At 29.9% G+C, this 14,452-nt stretch overlaps 1 protein-coding gene across 2 annotated transcripts; it reads left to right on the top strand.

Annotated features, from left to right (window-relative positions):
- Nucleotides 1-3,349: 3,349 nt before the first annotated feature.
- DWF1 (cell elongation protein / DWARF1 / DIMINUTO (DIM)) lies at nt 3,350-6,417 on the top strand. 2 transcript variants are annotated; one of them, XM_020359160.3, is made up of 3 exons: nt 3,350-3,487; nt 3,910-5,179; nt 5,669-6,417. In XM_020359160.3, the coding sequence occupies exons 2-3, from the start codon at nt 3,932-3,934 to the stop codon at nt 6,122-6,124; spliced, it is 1,704 nt and encodes a 567-aa protein (XP_020214749.1). In that variant the 5' UTR covers nt 3,350-3,487; nt 3,910-3,931; the 3' UTR covers nt 6,125-6,417. The 2 variants fall into 2 exon arrangements, with proteins under 2 accessions (XP_020214749.1, XP_020214750.1); XM_020359161.3 differs by having other exon boundaries at nt 3,439-3,592.
- The last annotated feature ends 8,035 nt before the right edge of the window (nt 6,418-14,452 follow it).

Genomic DNA, 14,452 nt, shown 5'->3' with positions numbered 1-14,452 from the left:
ATCAACCATACCATCATGTTTCACTTCAGCAACTCATGCCCAACGTTCCTCACCTTGCGATGACATCATCCAAGCAAGGAGTTCTCTGCCTCACCCACAACTAGTGCTACACAACCTACACTTGTCGTGGCTAAGGCAAAGGCCACTGTGTTAGGATGCAAGCAAAGTCTCACATCATTCAAATAAGAAGATGGACATGGGTTTATATACACACAATTGTCTTCATTAGTAGAGAGGCTTTTTGGGTGGTGTCCAAAAGCAAAACTGTGAGGGTCTGGACCCAAAGCGGACAATATCTCACCAATATGGAGACATGTGTATATGTGTGGTAACCCCCGGTGCATAACAAGTCAGAGCCGATGGTCTGATCAAGTGACATGCTCGACGAGTATGATGGCCGGTAGGTGGATCCAAGTTTGAGATCCCTTGTGTCGAAAGTCTTCCTAAACGGTGGAGTGTTAAGAGGCATGTCCCGCTATCATGAGGGATGTCATGATGGAGTGACGGTGCAAGCACTTAGAGTGTGAGTGAGCTTTGTAGGCCACCATTGGATAATACTCATAGTTTTCGCTACAGGGGAGGGGGTAAACCGGTGCAAGCACTCAGAGCGTGAGTGAGCTATGTGGGCCACCATTGGATAATACTCGTAGTTTTCGCTGCAGGAGGAAGGGGTAAATCGTGGTCCTTTGTTTGAGGGGAGGATTGTTAGGATGCAAGCAAAGTCTCACATCATTCAAACAAGAAGATGGACATGGGTTTATATACACATAGTTGTCTTCATTGGCAGAGAGACCTTTTGGGTGGTATCCAAAAGCAAAACCGTGAGGGCTGGACCAAAACCGGACAATATCTTACCAATGTAGACATGTGTATATGTGTGGTAACCCCCTAGTGCTCAACACCCTGGGACCTCATGACTGACATGATAAAACACCATGCCCAACTCTATCTCAAGCAAAAAGTCTTTGCTCGAGTCTCGCTTAGTGTCATCACCTTGACGCCCAACAAAATCCAAAAAAGAGTTTTGGCTTGATCATGCTAGGCGCCACACAACATTGAGTCCAACGTCATCAAATCAAAGAGTTCCCATGATTCCCACACCCAACGTCATTCAACCATGCTCGATGCAGTTCCAATCCGATAAGAGTCATTCTCTTCATGTCTAATGTCATCAATCCTAATTCCTACGCCTATCGTGGTCGAGGTAAAGAGCCTCGAGTTAAAACAATGCCTGGCGCCTTGAAGGTGTGCCCAACGTGCAACACCAAACAACTATAAACATCAATTCAACATATATGTACACTTAGATTCAACATGCGACCACAAAAAACATCAATCACCAAATTTTTTCACCAAGAATCCAAACCCCAACTTTTAACACACATCACCTTCGAATTTAATCCACACACAACCATGAATGGAAAAGATTTTGCGCAACATACAACATCACCACCACCATCCACTCATCAACTTCGTAAAACAAGAATCTAGCTTCCCTTATCTTGGGCAACTCGATTTTAAGGTAGAAGAAGAAGAATATCAAGTCTCTACGGCACTGTTTCGATGTCTTACCCACATAAATCTGCCTATTATTCTCTTGAATCCAACAACAACGCAACTTAATGAGATTCAGAGGAAGAAAAGAAGAATATTTGAGAGAAAAAAAGTTCACAAATGAGAGACATTATTTCTAAAAATCATCTCTCTAAAAAGATGAGGAAAAAAGTTTAAGATTATGTTCAAAACAGAAACCCAATAATTAATGAAAATATCGACCCAACATATAATAAAAATTTCTATGCAGATGCAATATTGGTTGTTAGTCCTCTTAATTCAAATGTTATAGAATCACATTTGTAACACAATGATCAATAAGTAAAGTATAAATCATAGTCTCATAACCTTATATAAAAATCTAATAAATTCCTATTTTTACTTTTGTGTTGTAAATATTAGTATTTTTAACAAAAGGACTAAGCTTTTTGTTTGGAGTTTATTTTTTTCAAGTATATCGGACAATTTTTAGGAATAAATTAAACATTTAATTATTGATTAATTAAATTATTTATTACTAAATTAATTAATTACAAGTAATTAAATTAATTATAATTAAAATTATAATTCAATATTAATTTAATTTTATATTATTTATTTATGAATTACATATATATGATTTAATAAGGAGATATGATAGACTCTTATAAAAGTAAAGTGATGCATTTAATAAAAATTTCATGTCCAAGTCAAAAATTGAACTTTGATTTTTTATTATTAAGGAGCACAAATGTTGCACAACTTATGTTAACGACCTTAAAATTTTTTGGACTTAACTAATGTTTAAACTTAAAAGTTTATGATAATAATCATGTGATAAAACCAGTCAGACAATTAATAAAATTTTTTAAAAAATAATATAAGATTATTTTTTGGTTAGTTTTGAAACTCTCTTTTTAAGAGATTTTGACTATGTTTGTGACCCTTTTTTTTTGTTTTGTGTAAACATCACATGACACAATTTTAATGTGATTGAATTTAATAAAATAAATTTTACATATTGAATCAATTTAAAAAGTATTCAAAATTATGGTCAAAAATATAAATATTTATTGTTTTATAAAGATAATATTCACTCAAATTTAATTATTATTCCATAAATACATTTTTAGTCATAATGTTTAATTTTTATTAATATTTTTTAGTCTTAATAATACAAAATAAAAAAAATGTATTTCAATAATAAACATTGCAAGTAAGAATAAAAAAACACAAAACATTAATAAACCTAATTTAAAATAATTTTGACTTAAAAAAATATATAATTTAGTATTTCAGTCACTTTAATATAAAAAAAATACAACATTATAAAAAATTTTAAAAAATGAATAAAATGATTTAAAAATTACAAATATAAAATTAAAAAAGATTTTATAAAGACTATTTTAAAAAAAAATATATATATATATATAAAGAATGAAAATATCTATTTCAAATTATAAAAATTAAAAATTAAAACTTAAAAAACTTATAAAAAAAACATTTTAATTTTTCTTCTCATAAATATAATTTATACAATATATCAAAATTGAATTTACATTCATAAAATATAATTTTTACTGAGCATTATTTTAACATAAATACAAATCAAATAAGCCAAAATTGATCCCGAATCCCAAGTATGACCAGCCAATCAAATCTGGGCAAGCATTTTAAATTTTAACCATATGTGTATAGTCATAAAACATAGGAAAATGATGTATCCTCGAAACTCATGAACCGAAAATTTGAAATTGAATTTCTGTCAATTAATTTACTAATATAAAAATAATCATTTAATGTAATATTAACTACTTTTTTTCTTTTTTTGGAAGATAATTGGGCACATGGTATTTGGTGGGTGCACTGTATCTCTTAATTAAAACCCCAGCAAGAGCCATTCTCTCTCACTCTCACTCTTCATTACCTTCTTCACTCTCACTCACTCTCTCAGGTACTCTCTCTTTCTTCATCTTTCTTACTCTCTCTCTCTTCTTCTTCTTTTGCTTCTCTTCCTCGCTTTTCTCCGGATAATCCTCCAATTCTTTCTTTTGTCAACGTGAGTCTCCTTTTTACTCTTTATTTTCTTTTTCGCACCTTAAAATCTCAGATCTTTCTTAGCTGCTGCTGGATTTTTATTAACCCTTACATTATTCGCGGTTACATGCACATGCACCCACCTCTCTTTTCATTTTACATAATTATTTTTTCATAATTTTATGTAGCAATCATTATAGTTCACACTGTCCGGGAATTTCTCTTAATTTATCTTTTTTGCTGTTTTCTGACTTTATATTAATTGATGCTCCGTGTGTGTGTGTGTGTTTTTACTATATGTAGATAACTGTTGATTTGAAATATTTGATACTGTATCAGGAGTGTGTAATTTATCTCAGCAATGTCGGATCTTGAGGCTCCATTGCGTCCTAAGAGGAAGAAGATTTGGGTGGACTATTTCGTTAGCTTTCGATGGATCATTGTTATTTTCGTGGTCCTTCCCATATCCTTCACTCTTTATTTTCTTACATACCTTGGGGATGTGAGATCTGAGTGGAAGTCCTACAAGACTCGGCAGAAGGAGCATGATGAGAATGTGAAGAAGGTTATAAAGCGTCTCAAGCAGAGGAACCCATCTAAGGATGGTCTTGTCTGCACTGCTAGGAAGCCCTGGATCGCTGTTGGGATGCGAAATGTTGACTATAAAAGGGCCCGTCATTTTGAGGTTGACTTATCTGCTTTCAGGAATGTGCTTGAGATCGACAAAGAACGGATGATTGCAAGAGTGGAGCCTCTGGTCAACATGGGGCAGATCACTAGGGTCACTGTTCCCATGAATCTTGCCCTTGCTGTGGTTGCAGAGCTTGATGATCTCACTGTTGGGGGTCTTATTAATGGCTATGGTATTGAAGGAAGCTCTCACAAATATGGCCTGTTCTCTGACACTGTGGTGGCGTATGAGATTATTTTGGCTGATGGCACTCTTGTTAGAGCCACCAAGGACAATGAGTACTCTGATCTGTACTATGCCATTCCATGGTCTCAGGGAACACTTGGCCTCCTTGTTGCTGCTGAGATCAAGCTTATACCCATTAAGGAGTACATGAAGGTGACCTACAAGCCTGTTGTTGGCAACCTCAGAGATCTCGCACAGGGGTATATCGATTCTTTTGCTCCCAGAGATGGAGACCAGGATAATGATGAGAAGGTTCCGGACTTCGTTGAAACAATGATTTATAATCCGACCCAAGGTGTGATGATGACAGGAAGATATGCTTCAAAGGAGGAGGCCAAGAAGAAGGGGAATAAGATCAACAGTGTAGGATGGTGGTATAAAACCTGGTTCTATCAGCATGCAGAGACGGCTCTGAAGAAAGGAGAGTTTGTAGAATACATTCCTACCAGAGAATATTACCACAGGCACACAAGGTGCTTGTACTGGGAGGGAAAGCTTATCCTCCCGTTTGCTGATCAATGGTGGTTCAGGTTTCTGTTTGGCTGGTTGATGCCACCCAAGGTTTCTCTCCTCAAGGCTACTCAAGGTGAAGCTATAAGAAACTATTACCATGAAATGCATGTCATCCAGGACTTGCTTGTTCCATTGTACAAGGTGGGAGATGCTTTAGAATGGGTTCACCGCGAGATGGAGGTATATTTTCTTCTTACCCATCCTTTTTTTTTTTTTAATTTCTTCTTACCCATCCTAAATAGTGCTTTTCATTATTTTTTTCAGATTCTGTTTGAACAAGGCAAAGTTGTTTAACATTCTAATTTTAATCATATGAAGCTAAAGTTGGGGTTGAACTGTTATTTTACTGGCAAAATGTCACTTTTATTGTCTATTATTATGGTGTAAAGTAACTCCATGGTTTTTTTCCCACTCAGTATTATATTTTATAATCTAAAGCAATACGTTGTGCTTTACTTTTTCAACTCATGCAGGAGATTTATCTTTTGAAGGAAAATTGAAGTAATGAGTATTTTACCTTTTCAATGTAGTGTTACTAATTTGTCTGAGTAGTACTAATATATTCATCATTTCAATTAAAGCTGTCTCTGGAATTCAGTTTTCTTTTATAATTCAGTTGATGTAGTCTTGTAATTTTGTTTCTTACATTGATGGTTGTCAATACATTAGGTATACCCCATTTGGCTCTGCCCACACAAATTGTTCAAGCTGCCTGTTAAAACTATGATTTACCCAGAGCCAGGCTTTGAACTACATCGCAGGCAGGGAGACACCCCAACTGCTCAAATGTACACAGATGTTGGAGTTTACTATGCACCAGGTCCTGTTCTCAGGGGAGAGGTATTTGATGGGGCAGAAGCAGTGCGTAAATTGGAGAACTGGTTGATTGAAAATCATGGTTTTCAGCCACAGTATGCTGTGTCTGAGCTGTCTGAGAAAAACTTCTGGAGAATGTTCGATGCTGGTTTATATGAGCATGCTAGGAGGAAGTATGGAGCTGTTGGGACCTTTATGAGCCTGTACTACAAATCAAAGAAGGGTAGGAAGACTGAGAAGGAGGTACAAGAAGAAGAACAAGCGCACCTTGAAACTGCACATGCAGAAGTTGATCAACCAGTAGACTGATTTTGAATTTTGATTCATAAGATGGTAGTATTTCATTGCATCCTGTTTCGTCCCTATGCAGAAGTTGATCAGCCAGTAGACTTATTTTGAATTTTTATTTATCTAATGGTAGAATTTTATCGCATCCTGTTTCAGTATTTATTGTTTTGCCTTTGTATTTTTGGTTCTCTGGCTTCTGATTGCCTCAGTTCCTGATACTGTTTCGGTGTTTCCAATGTCTTTGATGAATTATTTATGTGGACTTAACATGATGAGTTTAAGTGGTAAGACTATTATGCCTTTGTACTCCAGAAGTTCTTCGGTAAACACAACGCATATGCTGCAGACTCGCAATGGCCTGGTTAAATCCTTTCTCGGCTGTTGCATGTTCATATATATATATATATATATATATATATATATATATATATATATATATATATATATGCATTGTGCATTCTGTTTCGTTACATGTCTTTCTTTGGTTTTGAATTATTATCTGATCCTGTCCGTAATTTACTTGAAACTCTACGCGTTTTTCTGCGTTTGAGATGAATTTTAGACGAGTTCGATTGATTCCTTGACTAAACTGATCATAATTATAGTTACTATTTATTAACATAGCTGAAAAGAACATCTATATATTTTTGCAATGATCTTACCCGTATTTTGACATCTAATGTTTAGTCACGCCTAGGATTGCACGTGAGCAACCTCTTCTGAATGGACCTGTTGTGGACAGGAACTGTGTTTGATTTTACGGTAAGATTATTTACTTTGTCTCTTGTTAAAAGTGATGTAGATAAAGATGTAGATGTTTAGTTATTGTTAAATAAGTTTGTGTTTTTGTTGGACCATTAATTCATGTTTGTTGATGTTTTCAACTATAGTATTTTTTTTTCTTGTTTTTCTACACAGAACTTGAGATGTCACAATAGCTAGCTAAAGTTGACACTGTCAGTGTCAATAATTGATAGAATGACCTGTTTAGTTCTTTTATAGTTTTATATTGTGTTTGCACGAAGAGATTTTTAAATTTAAGGAATTTCTTGAAATTTAAATTATTTTATAAGGATTAACGAAAAAACTTATAAACTTTAGTGAAGAAAAAAAAAACGCTCGACAAAAATTTTATTATATCAACGCACTAACATGTTTGGATTTGTGTTTCGGGAGAACACGTGATTCAAGAACATGTTCGCAAACATTTGTGTTTAGGGAGAACACGTGATTCAAGAACAGGTTTTCAAACATGCATGTCTGATTTCGCGTTAGATTATCTAAAATTACGTTGAAGTGATTATTTTTAAATGAATATTCACATGTTTAGCTTCACATTAATGAATTGACTGAGTTAAATAAATTTAAGTAACTTTTGTGTCAGATTAAAAAATATACATCTAGTTTTATTGCTATCTTTTTTAGAATAAAAACATTTAAATATGAATTGTTTTACTCCAAAATCAATTTTAACCAAAATTAATCTTGTAAAATCAACTTTATTCAAAAATAATTTTGTAATTAATTAATGAGACACGTCCTTACAAATAGCAATATGATAAAAAGGAAAGGGGTGATTGAGAAATGAATGAGAATATATCAATAATTGATTTCTTTCTTAATTTGGTTCCTAAGTAAAAGGGAAGGAAAGAAAAGATCGAGTGGTCAGTGGGTCATACTAAAATAGTAAAATGTAATAATATACTTCCATTTGGACAGAAAAAGGAAACCATTTTAATGTAAAATGATAGAATTGTCCAAACAATAGCTGAAACCCTACAAGGTAATGTCTGAACAAAAATATGTAAAACATGCTCATTCCAAAAAATTTACCTAACATTTGGTAATTTTGTTTTACTTTTTTGGTACAAAATAAATCAAATTGTTGACCAATTTCTTATTTTAAGGACGGTCTTTTTGATATACGCCTTACGTTATGGTGTGATTGTGGTCCTTTTAATAATCTTTGGGCGCAATTCTAATTCCTTATGCCATACACGTTATTATACTGTAAAGAAAAATATAAAGATTATTTTCGAAAGCGTGTTTGATATGATATTAAAAAAATTTACAAGCCAGTTTTATTAGTTTATAAACTAATTTAATTAAAATAAACTTATTACATGTTTATTCTGGTTGTTTCTTATGTATTTTTATAACTTACTTCAATTAGTTTCTGAAAAAAAAAAAACTTCAAAATATTAGCTATTTTTTAAACTTTTTTTTTTCACATAATGTTCTTATTATTATTATTTTCTTTATTATTTTATTTGAATTCTTTTATCTTAAATAACTAAATGTGTTTTTATGTTATTTTACATTTGTCGACTAATCTTATCAAATATTTTTAATTTAGTTAATTAACTTACAAAAAATTTAGCATTCAAGCTCCTAACTTGTGAATTACAAGTTTAAATTATCTTATACGTTCATTTTAATAAACACACTCGAAATATACATTTTATTAAACGTTATTTGACTCTTCGTTCCTTAATAAGAGGTATTGATATTATTTTAGGTACATTCTTTATATTTAGTTTTCTACTCAATCAAACGAAAAGAGATAATTTTTTTTAATTATTAAATAATATATACTAAATTGTATTTTTATCTTCTATTTGTGTCAATATACAATTTTGGGCATCTATTTTAAAATAGAGCTATTTAGTCATCTTATTTAAAAATAAAATATTTTTTTTAGTCATACAGTTAATTTGATATACATTGATTATTAAATTTAAATTTTGATGTTATTCAATAATTTATCACCACTTAAATAATGTGATATTTAATAATGAGATGTTTTAAATATAAATATTAAATAACGTCATTCTAAAAAATATTTATTTATATTTTATTTCAGTGAGTGATTAATATCTTATTTTATTAATAAATTTTATTTGCATGATTTTATTTTTATTTATTTTTTATCTTTAAATATCATATTATTGTACGACACACCACTTAAATATTAGTAAACTTTAAAACTTAATTGTTAATAGATGTTAATTTAATGTGAGGCATAAAAAATCGTATTTGTAATTAGAAAAGTTAATAAAAATTGTACGTAAAAAAGATACAAAGATTATTATTGTTATTATTGATTCAATATGTTTAACATGAATTATAATTATTTGTTAATGCAAAATAGTAAATTTTTCAAGAGAAATGAAGGAAAGAGATTTTATTTATGTTGAATTATATGTTTTTGTTATATTATAATAAAGAAATTGAACATTTTACAATAAGTATTGGACAAGATGTATATCATTAAAATTTGTTTATAGAAGAATTGTACATGATTAAAAGATTTGAGATGTTTTCAACCATCTTAATTTTTTTTTCTTCTCACATAAATCATATTTTTTGAGTTTGTATTTTCAATCTATTAATTTTTTACATAACTAAATAAAGACTGAATTTTTTTAGTAACTAAATTTCAATCAATATTTTATAAAATTGTAGTTACAATAATTAATTGCAGTCAAATACTTTTTAGTATTAATAATTACAAAAATTATAAAATATGTTACAATTGGTATTAAGTAATCAATAGTTTGAATTTGTAATTAATTAGTAGTTATTTATATAATAAAAAATCAAGAGATTAAAATTGATTAAAAATTAGTTATAGCAAATATTAAAATACTGTATACTTATTATTAATTATAAGAAGATTTTTTTTTGTTAATTTATGAATATGTATATTTTATATTTTATTTTAATAAATATTTAACTTATAATTTAATAAATATAACATAGTTTAAAAATATATAACTTTTTAACCTACTAGATTCTATTAAGCTCATTTTCATTTACTGTTCTTAATACCCTTCATATTTTGTTAAAGATATCTTATAATTAACCAAATAACTTCATAAGTTCTCCATGCAATATTATCTCATTAAATGATGACTATTAAGTACATGATTTTTTCGTTAGATCTCCATGCAATAATTCCTCACTTAAAATGACAAATAAATTGCATGTAATTAAAATCGTGTTAATGTAAAAAAATTATTTATTTATTTATCATTTAATTATTAATTGACATTACATTTAATTAATGCTGCATTATTATTATTATATTAAATATGTAAAATAATTTTCACACACAAATAATTTATATTTAAATTTTTTCTCCAATATTAATGCTATCTTTTTACCGATTCTTCAACGCTTTCGTACAAATAGTTATAATATAGGAATACATTAAATAATATATTAATATTAAGCCTTTAAAAATTTTAAATGTAAATTATATCCTATTATAATTTAAGAGTATATAAAATATATTAAAAAAATGTTGTAATTAATAAATAAGAGAATGATTTAAATATTCTATTATAACATTTATTTTTAATGGAACTTAAATATATTGAATAATGAACACAAATTGAATACAAAGAAATGTTCAAGTTTAAATCTTGATCTTGGGTATAAAATAAATTATATTAGGAGAAAAAAATATAACTTATATGCATTCACACATATATCAATCACTTTTTTCGATGATAAATATTTCATACCAATACTATAGTTAAAAAAAAAATAATAAACATAAATATTTGTAATCTATATATTTATATCTACATCTATATATATTGTTAAAGCAAAAATAGTTATCTTAATATTTTTCCCACTCAAAACTACACATCCTCGCTTATTTTTTAAAACTCTCGTGTCTTCTAGAGTTCAAACATTTTTTATTTGTTTTAAAATTGAATTATTGGCCTTTTATTTTTGTGTTTGTAGTATCAAACTTTTTGTTAATTTTTTTTTGTTCTCTGTAAATGGTGATAAAACTTAACAATGACTTGAAAATTATATTATGAGATCGCATAAAATTGGTTTATATGCATACTTTTCCAATGTATATTAATTCTTATATCACACTATGTTATAATAGTCGTATGTTTTGTTATTTAACACCTAATAATGAAAATACTATTTTGTTTCTTTATAGTGTGTTTGGATAGAGAATTTAAATGGAGTAATTCATTTATTTGATGAATTTCAAATTCTTGGAGGTGAAATACCTTGTTTGGATGGAAAATTTACAAGGAATTTGAAATTCAAGCATTTGTGAAATTTTTTGAAATAGTAAAATTTCAAATTCTCCAAAAAAAGTAAGAATTTGAAATTCCTCATATTTTTTTCTTCTTATTTCACTTATATATTTTATCTTATCTCTTATCTCTTCATGTTTTTAATTATTGAATATTCAAAAATATTTTTAAAATTATTAAATATTATCTAATATTAATTTTTTAAATTATTAAATATTTAAAAATTAGCTAATATTTATTTTTATAAAATTTAATTTAAAAATCTCAACATATAAATATATTTTTAAAAATAGTTTTACCATGGTAGAATCAAATTATCATATCTAACCCAACAATTTAAAATTTGAAAATTTTGAATTGACTTATCCAAACAAAATATTTTAAGAATGATAAAAATTAAAATCAAAGTAATTCAAATACCAAAGATTTAAAATACCAAGAATTTTTCTAGTCAAAATTACATAGTTTGTGTCCACTTCTTTTTTTAAACTCTTATGTAATTTAGAATCCAAGTATTTTCTATTTGTTTTAGAACTAAATTATTAATTTCAAATAAAATTGTCAATGCCAATTAAAAATATAATGTCTTTAACAGTTTTCAATGTCAATTATGTGTTTTTAATGAATTTTATTTGACTTTTTTTTATATAGACTTTATGAGACTTTTATTAGTCTATAAGTGTTCTCTATTTCACTTTGTGTTCTCCTCTTTATCTACTATTCTCTTTCATATTTTATTAGTTTTTTTGTGTATTCTCTATAAATGATAGATTGATGGTGATGACATTTAATAGTACAGTAACTTAAAAAACGTGCATATTTAGAACAAGATTTGAGTACCTTTTCCCCATAGTTTTTACTTCTTGAAAAATTCACAATAAAAGACTATTTTATTATTTTCACAATTCAAAATATTGTTCGTATCAATTATATGTGAATTGCATTATTGATAGATATTCATCTCTCTATTGTTCAATTCCCATCTTACATTGTGTTGTTTAGAAAATTTATTTAAAAATATGTGCCTACTTTATTTTATGTATTATGTATAATTAAATAAAACAATTGTTTTCATTTTTCTTCTTCCAAATTATGTGTATAAAATATTCTTAACCAATTTTAAATCTCTCATAACACTATTTAATAAATTTAAATATGAATTTTGTATGTAGATAAATGGTAAGTGACATTTTCTAATGATCTAACATAGAAAAAACTTTGATTTTTTTTTTCTCTGATGTATCCCTTCACGTCCAACACTATTGGATTTGATGTATGTATAAAAGACTCATAATATATACACTGATGTATATATATCACGAGTCTGTTTTAGATGGTATGTGACCCTTTTAGAGTGAATCTAAATAACTTTGATATCATCTTATAATGTGAGATTAGGCCTAATTTAAACTTACAATTTTGACCTGTAAGGTAAAAATTGTTTCATATTCATATATTATTTAGTTGTCTTATTTTTAGTCAACGTGAAACTTGAGTTTCTCTCAATACACTCCATCACATCCAATACTACTGGACTTAATATGTGAACAAATGATAGATGACTCTTTTTAATGATTTATGATAGGTGAACTTTATGTTTTTCCCGATATAAAGTTGGACAAAACAAAATTATAAGACTATATCTATATAATTTATGATTTAATCGAATCTTTTTTACTTTTATCATATAATTATTTTTCTTGAAATTATTATTGGTGTTCATCTTTTTTAATAAGTTTACAAGATTAAACATCATTATTACCTTTTATCATATAATTATTTTTCTTGAAATTATTATTGGTGTTCATCTTTTTTAATAAGTTTACAAGATTAAATATCATTATTACATGACAAGGTGAAAAATGAAACTGTTCCGGCCACGGGGTGCACTAGGGTTTTTTCCTAGGTCAAACCGCAAAACCAGAGCATTCAAAAGTGTAAAACTGTCGTCCTAGCTCTAGGGTTTTGGGTTTTATACTTTTGTGTTTATGGGCTTCGTGGGCCCCGCGATTTTCGAGATTCTCCTTAACCGCTCTTATCCTGAAGCCATGGGGGTGAGTGGTTGTTAGTCAAGTCGGTATTTTACCGAGAATGCCTTTACAAGGGGACCTGTCGGGAAAACGGCGAATCCCCTCGCGGGTGCATGTAATTGGGGTTAGAACCGAGTTGCCACACCCTGTGACGGTCCAGTCGGGTATTAGACGAGTAGAGGGTCTAGTCGGGATTTTACCTAGACGGTATACTAGTCGAGTTTTTACCTAGACGGTATACTAGTCGGGTTTTCACCTAGACGGTACACTAGTCGGGTTTTTACCTAGACGGTACACTAGCCTTCTAGCCCTGAGCCTGAAAGGCAAAAGGGCTTAAGCAACCACTCCTATGAATCGTATCGGAAATAGGCCGGGACGGTACACTTGCCTTCCAGCCCTGAGCCTGAAAGGCGAAAGGGCTTAAGCAACCACTCCTATAAATCGTATCGGAAATAGGCCGGGACGGTACACTTGCCTTCCAGCCCTGAGCCTGAAAGGCGAAAGGGCTTAAGCAACCACTCCTATAAATCGCTAAATCCCGATGTCCATTGCGAAGAGTGGAACAAATTTCTAAGTTAAAATTAACGTTGGCAAACGAATCCCCCAAATGGCGACTCAGAACTGTGTGTGGGAAAGTTTCTAAGTTGGGAGAGAATGGTACTTGACAAAGTGATTACCCAAGTATTGACTCGAAACGATGAGTGGAAAAAATTCTAAGTTATAACAATTTTTGAATCAAAGGAAGTCGTCCAAAATCCGATCTTTGAAAAATACAAAAAATACTCAAAGTTAAAATCCAATGGAAAACTCGTTTGAGCAACGTGATCGTTCACATTCCGGATATAATTTGGTCGTCCAAGAACCGAGTTCACAGTTGATCGCCAGAATTCTGACTCAAATGAAGTGAAAATCACGCGTGTTGATAATCAATTTTGTAACGACCCACCCTAGGCCGTTACATCAATAACCAACCAAAATAAAATATTATAAAATAAAGAAAATAGAGCAAAAGCCAGCTACGCTAGAGTGTAATTATACAATAACATATAAATTGTTTCCAAAATATATAATATAATCTGCTATAGCAGAGTCATCATCCTTAGTAAAGTTATACAGTAATCCAAAAGATAATATAATATAGACACCCTAGGTGCTGGTCAAGCTCTAAACCTTGCTACTACTCAAAGCAGCTATCAGAAGACTTCTTGCTATCCCAAGCCTACACCTGATCTGCTCCCCCACATAGTGAG

This window comes from Cajanus cajan, chromosome 8, assembly GCF_000230855.2.
Source record: "Cajanus cajan strain Asha chromosome 8, NIPB_CcT2T_4, whole genome shotgun sequence".
Classification (NCBI taxonomy): domain Eukaryota; kingdom Viridiplantae; phylum Streptophyta; class Magnoliopsida; order Fabales; family Fabaceae; genus Cajanus; species Cajanus cajan.
This window is presented reverse-complemented; position numbering and strand designations above follow the sequence as displayed.